Here is a 16,627-nt window from a genome sequence, read left to right on the forward strand (position 1 = left end):
ATTATTAAAATTTACATTGTATAAAGGAGAGAACTTAAAAAATATTAAAAATTTTTGTATCAGAAATCTAGATCTCTTTAAAGTGATTTAAACGATGTAGAATTTTTATCTCGCAAACAGGAAAAGAGACAAAGGGATAATCAAATAGAAGTTACACTCGCTTACATATTGCGCTTTGGTCTATAGATCGATGTATATATAGAAAGAAGGTCATACAAACGATCGAAGTTATAGAAAAATCTTGCTTTTTCTTAGAACGGATTATCGGTTTTTGGAAAGTATATTTTTCGTTTTTTTTTCACATATCTTTACAGAAAAAAATTATATTTGTTCAGGATAGGCATTAAGATTAGCGATCAGTTTACATTTTCTTTTGTTGGTAACAAAGAGGGTTAATGTTCTTGGCATAATAGCTTGATTATAGAAACTATATCAAGATCGTTGAATATCAGCTAAATAATGTTCTTCTCTGCTCAAATACTTTCAAAATGCATTTTTTATATACTCTAGTTTCTAAATATAATAGAAAGTATACCATAGAAACATAATCCTATAAAGATAATCAGTAGGTTAGGTGGAATTACAGAAGAGCAAAAACACAAAATAAATTCCGTATCCAGTTGAAATTTGCAACGTAGATGCAATTCCTGATAGTTGCATTAACCTCTAGAAATACGTTATTTACAGAGACAATAATAAAAAATCGGCATTGTATTAAAGGGTAGTTTTACGAAAAAGTTGAACAATTTCTTCGCAAAAATTTGAAGAGATAGGATGCGATCGAAATTCCGCCGAAAGATTTTCAAACTGAGAGATTCCAGCAATTTTTAAACTTCCACTCTTCCAACGAACTATAAGTAAAATCAAGAAATTTTCAGGCTTAAACCCACGACGTACACTTAGAATCAAAATAGAGATCTGTACACCCTTTCTAACGAGTTCCATCAACCTTCAAAGTTACACGACCATATGTATATGTAACGTGTATATGCATACGAAGTACAAAGGAGTTCACTAACGAACGAGTTAAATGTCTCCGCGATTCGCGTCTCTTTCAATGAGTTTTATCAACCCGCATGTTCACAACATATCAACACCCTGTATATAACCAGTATTATATACCACCCACAGTGTCTGCGTAGTCAGCGTGCTCGACTCAGCAATGTTCGACTGCGCCACTCTGGTTTCCGCTCTCGTAAAAGAAGGACCGCGTAACGTCTCCTTCGTTCATTCACAACCACCTGCTCGTCGAGGAAGCATCGGATCTTTTGGTTCGTCTGCCAGTTGCCGATCGAGTCATTCGGACAAGTCAACAGGAACGGCTTCCAGAGATACAACTTGCATAAGAAGAGAATGAAGAGCAACGCGACTTCCGGTCTTCCGCTGTCGATCTGTGTATCGGTCTGCACTCTAGTGATTCTACTGTCTGTCAGCGAGACGGTTTACGCTAAACGTGAGTATTGTTGTTTATTTTACATTTGCGGCTGTTTTAGAAATTTCTTATTCCACGAAACACATCGTCAAAGAGTACCTTTTCCCGATCGTTTCTTCGCGTTTATCGAAGATACAAAAATTATCGCGATTCTTCCCTATACGAGTATCTATCGGTCATTTTTGTATTAAATATTTCTTACTACTATTCGTAATATTCTTTTGTAGGCTATGTATCGCTGGTTGTCGCGCTTGTCAATTATAATTCTGTTTTGTAAAACGATCATATGTTTTCCTATTGCTTCGGACTCTTCTTTTATTTGTCGTTGCATATTTCAAAGAGGAGGATGAGTTACGAAATAGAAGATTTTGATTAGAACGATCTCGATATCTACTTTCAGAGTTTAGATATTATAGGCAAACGTGTATCGTTCACCTTCTTAAAATATTTTTTTTTTGTTGAACTCTGATAAAGAAGAGAGCGAGGAGTTAGTGGTTTAAAGCGAAGCGAACGTTGTGGAACAAGATGCTCTCATGCGAATGATTCAGACATTTTTGTTTTTGTAATGGAAGTACTCGGGTATTATTAAAGAATAAAACTTTCTTCTTCCATAAATTTCCTTGAATTCTGCGTTATACGAGAGTTTCAGGGGAGGGCTAAAGATTTTCTCATTTTAGAGAGTAAAGGTGATCATAAAATAAGGTACATCGATATTTATCGCTTGTTTCGAGTAGATAATTTGTTTTTTAGACTAAACGTAGGAATGTTTCGAGCGAAGTATTTCGAAGTTAGTAAGTTTGAGTTTAGTGTTTTTATTTAAACGTAACGTAAAGGAATATTAAGACTTCGAAAGCGAAATACGAGAATGGAATATTATTTATTTTCCTAAAAATATAATAGTAGGAAATTTCGGATCTACTCGAACAATTTTATTATATATTTTATTAATAATATCAATTCCCATCACACACGCTATCAGGTACATTTCCATTCCGTACATTTCCCTCCTTATAACCCCCTAATTTTCCACCTTTACACCGCATATTATAATTAGACCTTGGCGAGTATAATACAATTTGTTCCGATCGAAGTTTAATAAAGATCTCGGTGGTTTCGTGTTTCGTATCGTTTAACCACCCGTTTCGCGAAGGATCGTGGCGTGAAACGGAGAAACGAACGTTCTCTCGTTTTTAAAAGAACGCGTCTGCCAGTAGGCAAACGTACAAGAAATATGACAGCGGCTGTTACAATTGTGAATGAGAATCTTTGATATTCGCTCTTTGTTGTTCGCAGAGAACGAACTTTATTTAAAAGGAACTTTACTCCGCGCTGTACCGCAGGAAAGCTACGGTGTAGTTTAAGAGCAATCGAACGAATACTTAATTCTCGGTCGTTCGGCGTAACGTGAACTTAAATTAGTTTCATCGTGATAGCAAACAAAGATTATTGGCTCGATGTTACGCGTTAATCCGAATGTTTCATTATAAACGAATTACCTTTTCCTTTAGTTTGTCGATACTCCAACCCCGTGATCGTTTCATTGCGTTAAGATATGGAAAGAAAACTTTCATACGACATGCCATACGCATAATCTTTCGATTTAACTTTAACGTTTATATGTTCAAACTAAATTGTACGCAGTAAATCAAGCGAAGATACACCGGGTTATATCGTACGATAAAATTGCGAAGCAAATTGAATGGAATACTTATTTTTCTTGAAAATTTCACCGTGGTTTCACCATTCTGCAAAACGTCTACAGAAAAATGATCAAAGAATAACGTAAGAATAATCACAGTTATATCCAATGTATCAGAGGTTTTCTTTTCTTTCTTTTTACGTATAACGCGAAGATTTGACCGAACATTATTAAACTTGTACGTTTCTCTTTTTTAATTCTAATATTGGTAATTCTGCTTCAACTTATTCAACGTTTTTTTTAATCCAATAGTTGCAACTCCGTTGAATTTACATCCGTTCGTCATTTTGTAAAATACTGAACATTTTGTAACATACTGAAAACACAGTTTAAACTTACGTAACAATTGATCCGGGCGGTAAAGACACGAACGAGCGTGCACAGTTTTACATTATGCCTTGGTGTTCGCGCGTAATTGGATTTGTTCATATTTGTCGATACTTCCGTTGCTAATTAATCGTGCACTCCCTTCGATCAACTCGATTCTACGTTTAAGTGAATCGCAACTAATGATCACTTTAATCGACGTGACGCGAAACGGCTGGAAGGAAGTAAATATCTCGTGTTGCCGTGAATAAAACGATTTCTTTTTGTGAGCAACTTTCCTCACTTCGTAGGGGATAATTATGTAAACGGAGTAGAAAATATGGTTACAGAGAATCTTTGAATTTTCTAGCGATCGTGCGAATTATCGGAAGTTGGTATAGAAATTAGATCAATTTGCTGAAAAGCGATTTGTTTTCTGTCGAGCGCTTGTTGAGACAGTTATCAGTTCTCGATGATCCTCTTGATAAAATAAGTTACAGTTAATTGTGAACGTGCTGTTGATTTTCATCTTTAGACCAGTCCAATACTTTTGTGTTTCTGTGGCTTTACTCCTTTCAGTGAAAATAACGAAGAATATTTCACTAAGTGGATTTAGGATACATTGAATTCACTTTGAAATTGTAGTTTATTTATTACTTGGTCTGTTCATCGGTATCCCTTTAATATTTTAAAACGAGACTTACGTTTCGATGAAATTAGACTCGATGCTATAATTTTCACAATTCTTTTTCGAACGAACGAGCTTTTCCATATGTGACTAATTACACATCAGAAAATGGTAATTATTATTATCGCTGCTTTCAATGGCGTTGTCGGATAGATTCCACGAATTTACCGTAAATTATTTTGTAGACGGGCTATGCGAAATTGAACCATCGATTCTCCATTATTATACAAAATCCCTTAACTCGCAGGTATTCGTACTCATCTGTTTAGTACACGTTTTTGTTTCTCAGTGACATTCAATTGTTAGATCACTCGTTAGTTTCCATTAACAGCAGAAATCGAATTATATCCTTTGACGTTTCTTACCTGTTATTATCATAGGTGTAATCAGTACGATTACTAATATAATATACGATGAAACAGTGTTAAGCAGGCAAAGTAAGGTCAAGGTATAATGTTTTACGACGCTATACGTACAAGATCAAAATGCAAGTAAGGTAGATCGGAATTCGAACGTATATAAAATGTCTAGACAAACGAACGGGGACGAGGATATCGAATAGAATTGCTTTTGTTAAATAATAAACATAATTTTAGAAAATTTAACGAACGTAATTGTAAATTGAGTTTATTCACGATTCATTCGTGCAATTGTTTGAAATTTGTGGAATTAATGTATGTTGGAGAATAAATACGAAACGGTAGATACAGATAAATTATTTTATCGCAAGGGTATGTAAATTATCTCGTAATTAATAGTTCCAAGCTTTCAATGTTTCTTTGTCTCGCTTTTTCTACTCGTTTTATCATATTCAATGGATAGCTAACGAATCTGTTTAATTAGTTTTTAAATACATTTCTCACAGTAGGTTAGAGACGAAAGAATATAATCGAAAGATTTAAAGACAATTCTCTTATATTTTTGTTTCGTAATAGCAAAAACCGATACATACGTATAACTGAAATGTTAACATCTGACAGATGTACGGTGCGCGTATCATGTCCGTGTCGTATGACCGACCCACGTTTTATTTATCTTGTTTTGTTTTTTTGCAAGTACGTGGTCGACATTGTAGTTGTTTTATCACTTTAAAGAATCGTGGAAATTTTCATCTGTCCTTTTAAAACAATTTTTTTCTATAACGTATAACATGATTTTTATGGTTAAAGTTAATCGAGTGTAATTTAAAATACCGAGCTCCATTCGCAAAATATTGTAACAAGAAACGTAAAACGATCGAAGCTCTGTCGATCAGAATTTGTTCGATGATTCTGGAAAGTACTACGTAATAAAATTTTATAGCGATTTGTTTAATTAGATCGCTTTAAATCGGCCGTAAATATACTTTATATTAAAAAGTTGACAAAAACAAAACTCGTACGACGTCAAGGGAGATACACGTACAATATGCTAACTAGTTTCTCGTAACTTTATGCTGTTATCGAGATGCGGAGATTGGTTTGAAATTTTTAAAACTGGTTTGGAATTTTTTGAATGCGACGTTCGATGTTCTCTTCTAAATATAATACGGTATACGAAGTCTTGTAAGTTGCTCGTATAGAAAACACGTAACATGTTTTACTTGCTCAACAACGCGTCGAGGAATCCATAAATTTATAAACCATTAATTCGTAAATGTAAACGTTATTCGTCGAGTTATCGCATTCCCTGACCGGCTTACTCGTCAAATTTAACGTTATTTAAATGGAGCTAAAGAGTTACTTCGAAACTTCGTAGATGGACAGGAAATTGGAAATTGCTTAAGCATCTTATATATTGGTAAAGTAATTTATAAATATTTAATAAAAAAATAGATTTTTTATATACTGGCAGCATTTTTCTTTTCGATGGAAAAGAATAGCTTAGTGGGAGTGGTTCTTACGTTCATAAGTACGTAGTTGCGTGATCCTGGTTTTAGTTCACTGAAGATGTACAAGATACTTTATAATACACGAGACATAAATAACAAAAGGCAGAGAAGTAATAAAAGTTCATACAAGTACGAGTTCTATTCGTAGTCATTTTCGTGTTCGAACAATATGCAGCTGCTTATCGCATTACAGTGAGTGGCCTAACGAGCATTATGATTTCAATGTAAACCTGTGGTTTTCGTATTATAAGCATGCCATACGTTTAAAAAATTCCAAGAATCCATTTATATCCTAAATAATAGCGAGCAATTTTCTACAAATTATGTTATACTTCGTACCATTCTGAACAAGAAGGTTTTAATTAATTTTTAACGAAGAAATTACATTTTTAAAGAAACAAAAAGTTATTAACGAAGAAAATGCGTTTCAATTATATTTCCATTAAACTTTACGATTCTTTTATCGAAAGGAAATATATATACTGAAATTGAAAAACATTTATATTTCATGCATATTCTTATCTCTAATGCTCGAGTACAGGAATATTTCATCGCAATTATAAAGAATTTTACCTTCTTACATTGGTTCCATTATTATGTACCTTTAATCGTCTTATTCGTTGCGGTTCCATCCGATCTAAATCTTATTACTCACGATAATTCGATGTATGGAAAATATGATGGGGATGGATTTTACTTACCAAGAACTCAAAAGTATCGTGTACCACCTCAATAACGTCGATGATATATCGGCTTATAATACATATCTATATATATATATATAATCTAGCCCTTTACCACAGTATGGAAAAGTATCAATATCTGATTAAGTATGAATTGATTCAAATAGGAAAAGTAAAAGAACTATCTTCGAATACAATCTTCTTTTTTCTTCGTCTATAATCGTAATAAATACGATTACGATTTAACGACACGGTTTATTAAGATAAATACGTATAACATTGTATACATATCGTATAAATAAATAATTACGCGACTTTAGTATTTTGTACAGTGAGTAGTATTCCATTGAAAGTGAATCGACACAGTACGCGATTATATCAAATGATTTTTTACGAGTTGGCATAAAGATCGATCAACGAAGGCAGGCAGGCATTCCTCTATAAAGGTTTTCACGAATCGACAGTTATTTTACTCTAACGAGCTAATCTCGTCCCATCTGTGTATAGCGTAAAGTATATTGTCTATGTAAAACTATTTTCACAAATGAGAAATTCGCTGTTAAGTCTATAATCCTATATTTTCTATAAATTTAAAGTTTCAAAAAAGATGGATTAACTGTGTCATCGAGGAACTTCCGATTCATTCGCCAACCTCATTTTTAATTTAGGAATTACGTTAAACAGACGTTCATAATTTGCCAGGAGATACATTTTTTGGACGCGATTCTCCAAATTTCAAAAATCAATGGATAGACGGACTTTCCTTTAAGGTTCTTCTATTTAGACACCTTAACCAAGGGATTAAAGCATCTTTCTCGTTACTTCGGATGTACTGTTATTTCCCGAACATCTGGTTCATTAACAATCGCTTTTGCTCGTAGTTCGTGAGTAACTAACGTGAAAGCATTGTTCCAGCCAGGTGCGGTACGATCGAACTTTCATTTGCCCTTTACCTTTAATTGGGTGAGCGTTACGTCTTTCGTTAGAACGATTAGGATTGTATCGAAGGTAACCTACGATTCAATTTTTCCAACAATTGGCTTATTAGTAGAGTTCTGAACATACCGAGACGCGATTATCCGAGCAATATCCGGCGTCGCGTAATTTCGATAAAACCTGCATATCGTTTATCATACAGCAGAATATCGAATACAAGTGGACGTAATATGGCAAAAGTAATTAGCGTGATAGAACATTATTCAGTAGGATGGAGAATGTATGCTTCGTTTGATTCATTTTCTAACTAGTCAGTTTACAAATAATAAACCAAGGGGAATTTGTAAAATATTTATAAAACATTAATAACACACGGGTATATGGGCAAAAACGACGATATAAATCGATATTCGACAAAGTATAGCGATTAACAAGAATTTTATTTTATTTACATACGTAAGTCGATTATAAGTTTTTTCTTGATATAATTACTACGAGAAAGATCAATTATCTATCGACTAATTTTCTGTTTTATTATTACACGTAATTTCCACGTGTATTAATAGAATTAAAAAATGATTAGCAAATATATAATAAAGTCAACGAAGTTACGCCTTAATTACGTTAACGGTACTCGTTCCCCATCAGTTGAAGTTCAAAGTAATTTATAATGTATGCATGGAAAATATCAAAGAATCTACGTAAATCGACCATTCAAGAAACAAAGGAAGAATTAAATCGTTTAACGAAACAGTTTTTCATGCGGTGAATTAAATTCGAAAGAAAAATTACCTACTTTCTCGGGTACATTAAAAGGTTTTCCAAACGATTTCCAACGAAACGTAAAAATAACGTATATGCATCGTCTTGTATCATCTCCATTATATTTTCCAAGCTCGATTATTTATTCAAGCGGTCGAGCATCGATGTCGGACAGTGGGGCAATCTCGCGACGAAGAAGAGACGGTTTCCGCGAACTCGCAAGAATTTCGAAATTTCGCGAAATTCTAGAAATCGGAAAACAATGGAATACGCTCTCGTTACGCAACAAACGATAACAATCATTGGATCTGTAGAAGAATGCGAATACTCTGCATCGGTGTGTTCGTTATCATCGTTATTTAGTAACGTGATATTGTTTCACTCATTACAAACTGACAATGAGTACTTACGGCCGATCGTAAAATTAATGAACAAGCGCGTCGTGTTTTTCCAATAACGTCGTTGCGTAACGTACGTGTAAGTAAGATGATTTTTTTTTTAGCGAAGGTACATACTTGTTTTTTGTTTCGATATTTTAGAAAGAAAAAAGAAAAAAGAAAAAAGAAAAGAAGATTAAAAGGAGAATGCACGTAGCTAAAACACCTTTGAAAAGTCAAATAGTGGACGACACGTATAGATATAGCAGGACACAGTTGTAAAATTAAACAAAAGAAGGTAATACAATATTCTTTTTGATCGTTCCGATGTAACGATTCGAAAATGTATAAAAATTGGATAAAATACAGAGTATTCAGCGTGCTTTAAACGCGAAAGGCAGATTTCTACGGAGACGAATCGCTTTTATTAAATCACTTGATCCCAGAAATAACGACGTTTCTACCTACAACGAGGTCGGCAAGTTGTTCCTCTTTTACCGTTGCCTTTCAAGAACGATGTTTCATCTTGCCTGCGTTGACACTGTGACTCTGGGAGGTGAAGATCACTTTGAAAATTCAGTACGCGTCATGGAAATGTTTTGCATTGTTACTCGGCACAATATTATCCTTGACTGCCCAATTATTTTTGGAGATAAGGAACGAATCTCGCGTTCGTTTCACGAAGAAGAATCGAACGCGTGTTTAAGTCGATAAATCGTCTTGCCTGCATTTTGCAAAAATATTTTACAGCGATTTTCCTTTTTAATAAATGCGCGAATTTTATTATTTATAGAGAATCGAAGCGGATTTTATTTTGTTTGAGTGCAATTTAGGTTAAAATTTGCATTACACGTAAACGAAGCAAATAGTATTGAGCCAATTTCGATTTTTATCCTATGTAACGTCGTGGTATTTGTAAAAATTTGTAGGCAGTTTTGTAAATATTTGGCGAGCTTTATTTTGCAAATATTCATAACGAACGAGGCAGTGTTTGCTTCGTTTTTTCCCTTAATCTGTGGATTAAAGTTGGAGAGAAGTTAAAATGAAAGAAACTGAATCGATTCAAGTTTCGTTCTGTATAAAGACTCGCGGTATTTGTTTTACTTGTTACATAATGATTGGAGACTACGATTTAAAGTTGAAATTAATCGCACGATCGAAAGGTACAGCGACATCGATTTGTTTCCTTCAAATCGATGTAACTTTTTTATATTGTAAAGAAGTTTCGAAAATTTGTACATTCACGGGCGAACCAAAATTCGCTGACATTCGTTGTATAAAATGTAATTGACTTTTCTCCAATTGTTTCCGCTAGAAAATGTCCACGGTTAATATAATTGCTTTCCTTTTGTCATCCGTTCGTATGATACCGCGTGCGCGCCCGTGCGTGTGTGTATGTATGTGTAAATCTATAAAATTTCTACCATTCTGGCTGTCACAGTATTTCAGTTGTTGGCTTTAGCATCTAAGCAGGAACAGCGTTTGATCGACTTCAGCGTTTCGTTTTAAAATTTGATAGAAATCGACAAATACGGAACAGAATAATCGTTCGTTAAAGACTGGAGACTTGTCGATCGATTCGATGATATTTAATACGAAAAATATGGTAAAAATACGCCGACCTTTTCTAAAAGTTAAACATTCGTACGATCGCTCGAACGCTGATGGTTGGTTACAGAGCACTTTCGAACACATTCGACTGCATTAAAAGCGAACATTAACACTGCTTGGAAAACAGTGGAACAAGCTTTAACAGCATAGCGATTTTATCACGAATAAATACTGCCACGATAAATCAAGGTACAAATAGTAATAAAAACAGGCTACCACGTGTCGTTACATTTTGACGCATCCGTAACCGGAGACAATGGAATCATGCGAGCTGCCAACCTCGTTTACGCTCGTGTTCGCACGTGCAATCGCAGTTGGAGCCAGTAGAATAGGCTGTCCAGTCGTGGAATGCATTTTCTCGACGATCGTAAACACAAAGTGCGAATGAATCGTTTGTCGAGATCGCGTCGCCCGCAAATATTTCTATTTTCCTCGGCTCGAGTAAAAAACGATTTATCGTGAGAATGTACATATACGCGAAGTACAGAACTCGAAAGGACGTTGTTCGTGCTTCTCGTTTTCGACTTTTCAACGGCCCGCTCTTGCTTATCGATGTTCAAAAAAGAATACGTCGTACGATGTACATAAAATTAGAAATATAAGCATTGGCACAATTTTTAGTTTCTTTAAAACGGAATAATTTTCTTTTTTTAGATTGGATCAAACGACTTTTATTTTTTTCTTTTTTTTTTCTTCGAGAAGTTAGAAGCGTAAAAAAGATTTTGAAAAAATTGTAGCTGATCGGAATCGCGAAGGAAATAGTAAAGGTCGCTACCCGCAACTTTTTTATGTGAAATAAAAATTTAAAAAATACGTTCTGTAGATTTGCGTCATCTGAAAATTTCATCGAAATCGGTTAACGTGGCTATTAGTTGCAAACGATTAAAAATAATGAAAGCGATGAAAAATGAAACGAAAGTTTCTATATATTTCATTTTCGATGCCCATTGCCTGTTTCTGTAACCGATTCCGATGGAATTTTTAGCATGTGTTTAACCAACGTAGATCTACAAAGTGTATTTTTAAAGTTTTCGTTACAGATAAAAGACTGGTAAAAAGTGACCTTTACTATTTTCTTCCTGTTTCCGACCAACTGCAAAACTTTTCAACTTCTTCTTTCACACGTCCATCTAGTAAACTAATCCTTCTAACTCGGCAGAAAAATTCAAGTCGTTTGGTCTAATTCTAAAAAGCTTACTCTGTTTTGAAGATGCTTATGTTCCTAACTGTACACGTAAAGCATGTATTTGTCCGTTTGATTTTTCGAAGGATTCACGCTCTTCGACAGAATAAAACATCTTCGTCGATGGTCGTAAGAATGTTTGCCATACGCCCGCGATGGGGGACTCAAATGTCTATAAAATGTCACTGTCCCTCGTTCTCGTTCTTCCTTTCTGAAAAAATATTTTTATGTGTGCGTAGGTAAGCTAAATTAAAAGACACATGTACGTGGTTATGTTCGCCTGGCTACACTTGCTCAGTTTATCTAGACACGCATTTACATAGATAAAAGCTGTTCTTCGATAATTTTATGACTTTGCTGTATCTCCTCCACGAATAGCAAGCGGCTGCCTCTGATGTCCAGTATCATCGCGCAGTTCCAGCTATATCAAATACCAAAATTTTCCAGCTGTTGGACATAAAAAGGTGGGCGTGTTGAATTTTCATTGACATCATCCGATCTAACACGTGTAGGTTGTTTCTTCTCTTATCGAGGATACTTAGAAAAGCGAAGTTTATCAAGAAGAATGTTCAAAATGTGTTAATCAACCCTTTCTACAAATATTCGTGTGAACAGCTTGAACTTTATCTATTCCTTATCGAAAACTTTGATATATGTTAGCAATAGGAACTGTCAGAAGCGTAGTTAAATTAATCTAGCGAGAAACTGAATATCTCTCTTATTAATTTCACCGGTTTTATAACGAACCAACCGGTTGACGTTGTATTCTGTTTTCTTAAAAATTTAATGTAAAGGAGCTAACTACGCAAGCCATAATTGCGTATAACAGTTACTGCACTTTATGTATTATCAATTTTTAATATCCACTCGATGTACTTTTATTCCTTACCTCGTTATCAACGTTATATCATAGTTTATTTTCTTCTAAACCCTCTCACAGTGTTCTTATCCATATTTTCATTTTTATACGAGAATTTTATTTCATTTAAATTCTTATAATTTAAATCTATATAACAGTAGATATTATGTTCTTCGAATGAAAATGGAATATCTCAAATCTAAATTAACCTTCCATCCTATTTCAACTAATATCTTTTGTTAGAATATTTTATTATTTAGCGCGTCTTTAACGCACGTTTATGCAATCGCAACCTTTAGCAACAACGAAAAGAAACGAGCGACAGTGAACCATCGCTTGCCTCTACAGACAGTACAGTCTTGTTCGTATGATCGAAGAAGAGAATTCCAATTACTTTCGCCTTTTCGTTTGAATCTACTAGACTTTCAACGCTCTATTCGATCCCTTGACTCTTTCACGTTGTTTAAAAAAGTATTCATATTTTATATCGTATACTATATGTAGCTATTAAAAAAGTTACAAGTCAAACGATAAACGATCGAGCTCTTTTTATATAGAAGAACGTAGATGCCCTCTTACAAAAATAATTCCTATATAATTTTTCTATTCGCCTTCCCTTTTGTTGTAGCTAACTAAAAACGAAGGAAAAGCAAGAGGAATCATTTTTGCGATCTGTGTAGTTTGCCATTCACAGAGTAACCTTTGTGTAAGAAAAAAAGAAAATCCTTGTTGGCAACGAGCTCTCTGGCGATCGAGTCCCTTTAAAGAGCTTTCGAAGCTTTTAAAACGCGCGAACAGGACGCGGTAGGGGAAAGAAGCTCGAAACCGTTGATCGATTAGAGCCAGCCTTCGTTTAAGATAATAATCGAGTGAATAAGTTCGAGCCCTCGTTCGATTCGTTTGGTTTTTCATTTTTTCTGCCGATCACGTACGGCCAATCGCGTCTCGTGTCACGCTTTTTAGTTTGTCATTTAGTTTGCTCTCTCGCGCGATACATTCTTTTTTCTTTCTTTTCTCTTCTCCTCCTTTTCCTATTCCGCTCGATTTATGATTTGCTTTCAGGAGATTCGATTGATTCATGCCGCGTAGGTACATTCAACTTTAAATTATTTAAGGACCACGTTTTATTTCATCGTGGCATGGAATACGTTTTATATTTGTGAATAGGTTGCGAATGACAGGAATGGTGATACAATTTCGTTTATGATTTCTTATTCGTACTCCTGTTTTAGTTTGATCGTGCGTAAAGTATTTATATCAAAATTGGTAAACTCTATAAGGTAAATTGATTAGGAATATACTATACGTCGTGTGACATACACGCGACACTTGTTTACGACTGAAATATTGAGAGTAAATTTCATTCATTATGCAATCAGAGAATGAAAACTTACGTAGTATGTAAATGTTGGCTTGGTTAAGGGGTAATAGGTTGCTCAAAATATTTTAATGATTCGTGTAATTGTTAATTAAATTGTACAACCTGTTGACAGAGTCTCTGCGTTTAAATCGACATGTATATTGCAATAGTACAAGACGTATACAGATATCAACGTATATCACATTTTATATCGCGAAGTCATTCGGTTTTTGCTAAAACGTTTATTTCAGAATAGCATTTTTCTACTTCTTCGTGTAACGTTTTTTGCTTACGGGTCGAAAACGTGTTATTCGTCTCGTTCTCTTTCTCTTAGTAGTCGATTATATTTCTTTACTTAAAAGATGGTACTGCACATTCGAATTTATGGGATTACGTATTTATCTTTATATCTGCCGTCTATTGCAGGACCATTAATTTTCAAATTTTACATCGTCTAAGAAATATTAATTACTAAAATGGATCATATAGCTATGTATGTTCTATAAAGTATAAAATCTTTCTTGCTCCACGTTCTGTAGAATCAATTTCGAAGGTTCCATATTACGAATTCCCGTTCGTGATCCGTTAAAAGCATTTATTTTTTCCACTTCGTATCACGGAAGGAGGAAAGTAAATTTGAAAGTGAAATTAGATTTTACGCTTCCGTTTATCAGCTTCTAATAGTTTGGCATTCCGTACGATACGCGTTTTCTTTTATTTTGCAAATACGCTGTCTTAAATCTAACGAAATTTTTACATCCAAAAATAAGCTGAGATACAAATTATGTTCTTACGATGCTCGTCGATGTTCTGACACTTTGTCTGATAAAAAGTTTGCTCTTGTTGGCGAAAGGTATAAACCTGGATACCAGAGGTCGGAAATAGTTATAAAATAGTAAAATACGGTCGAGTATTTTCAAATGAAACAATAGTTAAATGGTCTGTTAGAGAAGTACCGCAGCTATTTTCTACTGTTAAGTCGAACGAACGTACGTTAGAATTCTAGTAACTGTATATCATACTCTAAAAGTAACATTTATATTTCTGTACATTTATGTAAACTACAAGGAGCAGACTGTAATGGTAAACTATATTTTATGACAAATGTCTTTCATCATAAATGTATTTGATTTAATCATTTCTTCTCTTAAATTAGTTTAGTATGTTAAATTTCATAATTGTAAAAGTAATCTCGTTTCCATTTTAACAGGTGGTTGTTCCGCGTTCGGACATTCCTGTTTCGGTGGACACGGCAAGAGGTTCGATTCGCATATACAGGGCAACGTTCTTCAAGAGAATCAAGTAGACGCGGCTACCAGCGACAAACATCAAGAAATGGAACCTCTACGACTGCGTAACGAGTTCGTTATTCCTGGGAGGAAGTTCGAAGGACAAGAAGAGATGCTTCTTCCTCAAACGCGTAGGCAGGATTCTACGAGATTCGACCCTTTCACTTTGTCGTTCATCGTTCGGCAATGGGTATGCAAATATTTGATTTCATGAAAAAGCAAAAACGAATGAATAGAATCGCCTATCAGTAACTTGAACAATGCAGGTACTATCGAGTTGCGGAACTTGGTTAAAGCGCGAATCTTTTATCTGAAGATCTTCCGTTGTAAAACTATACCTTCACCTGTACCCATCGGTAACTTAAGTATTTTAAGTTCTATCGTTATGCAAAACCTCATTAAAAAGTTAACTTTCTTCGGCACCTTCCTTTGTAACTTTTATACTGTCTATAGTGGTTTTGTATGCTAATTAGACGCGGGATTGGATCAGAGTATCAAGCTTCTCCCTAAGTCACACTTCTATTTCCGTTTATGTTCTTCCTTCCTTCCTTGTTCGTCTTCCTCCCTTTTCCTCATTTAAATTTCAAACGTTCTTTATATAAACGTTAGTTTCACATTATTCTAGCAAATACTATTAAAGGTACTGTTTCTTAGAATAATTAAACGAATGAATTATGGGTTTAACGAATAAGTGAAGAAGCATAGTAAGCTGAATTAATACGAGATTTAACGATAGTAATAAATAATGCAAGTAAATTTCATTTTATACGATAGATTCTTCGTTGTCCGAAAATCTATTTATGTAAAACGTCTTACTATGCTTACAGCATATTTCTTTCGTTATTTGCTATGAAATTAGTAATCTTGTATAATGACGATATGCAATATGTAATACCAATGCATAATGCATATAATATCAATTTCAAATCGTAACTATCGTAACTTAAGTGTAGGATGAACTTGTTCAAAGATGAATTGTTAAATGTTACGGAAGTATTATGTTTATAAAAGCATCGTTCATTCGTTTTCACGCTTTATTCGTAAGGAACTAAAGAACTCGATTGATCGATGATACTAACGATTCAATTAATAATTGCAGTTGACGTCGCAACATCGCCTTCATCAGCCGGACGTGGAGCTTAATAACAAATAAACGGATAAGCGTTTCTATTATACTTTGAATTCGAAACGAAGAATTTGGAAAATATTAGATATCAAAAATATGTGAAATTGATAAGTGAAAATATTTTAACGAAGTATCTTGGCTGTTATCGTATTATAATTTTACCAATTCTTTATGTTACGTTTCCTTATACTTCACAAGTAAGATGAATTTTACATTAACGATTCGTTAATATGTAGCATGTGTGTATTTTATTTTTGTTTGCATCGAACGAAAATAATAAATAGAAACTATTGTACTTTAGTACTTCCACTTATATTCGCGGATTTTCGTTTTAGCATTAAATTGTTTAATATAATTGTTAACGTTCAAATTGAATGATATGTAAGCATAAAGTAGAACGAATAAAATGTTATTCCTTAAAATGATTGTTTATTTTATTTAATGTA

At 34.2% G+C, this 16,627-nt stretch overlaps 1 protein-coding gene across 1 annotated transcript; it reads left to right on the top strand.

The window, feature by feature from the left end:
* The first annotated feature begins 1,134 nt into the window (after window positions 1-1,134).
* On the top strand, window positions 1,135-16,479 carry LOC117232783. Its single transcript, XM_033492423.1, has 3 exons — window positions 1,135-1,453; window positions 14,977-15,245; window positions 16,155-16,479. Exons 1-3 carry the CDS (start codon window positions 1,354-1,356, stop codon window positions 16,206-16,208), a joined length of 423 nt encoding a protein of 140 aa, XP_033348314.1. The 5' UTR covers window positions 1,135-1,353; the 3' UTR covers window positions 16,209-16,479.
* Window positions 16,480-16,627: the final 148 nt, after the last annotated feature.

This window comes from Bombus vosnesenskii, unplaced genomic scaffold (assembly GCF_011952255.1).
Source record: "Bombus vosnesenskii isolate JDL3184/JDL3185 unplaced genomic scaffold, Bvos_JDL3184-5_v1.1 scf7180000013293, whole genome shotgun sequence".
Lineage (NCBI taxonomy): Eukaryota > Metazoa > Arthropoda > Insecta > Hymenoptera > Apidae > Bombus > Bombus vosnesenskii.

Bases quoted from the DNA above. Each gene is read 5' to 3' on its own strand.
- LOC117232783 (XM_033492423.1), top strand. From the start codon at position 1,354: ATGAAGAGCAACGCGACTTCCGGTCTTCCGCTGTCGATCTGTGTATCG. The intron at 1,454-14,976 runs GTGAGTATTGTT...CCATTTTAACAG, and splicing joins CGAGACGGTTTACGCTAAAC to GTGGTTGTTCCGCGTTCGGA. The intron at 15,246-16,154 runs GTATGCAAATAT...TAATAATTGCAG, and splicing joins CGTTCATCGTTCGGCAATGG to TTGACGTCGCAACATCGCCT.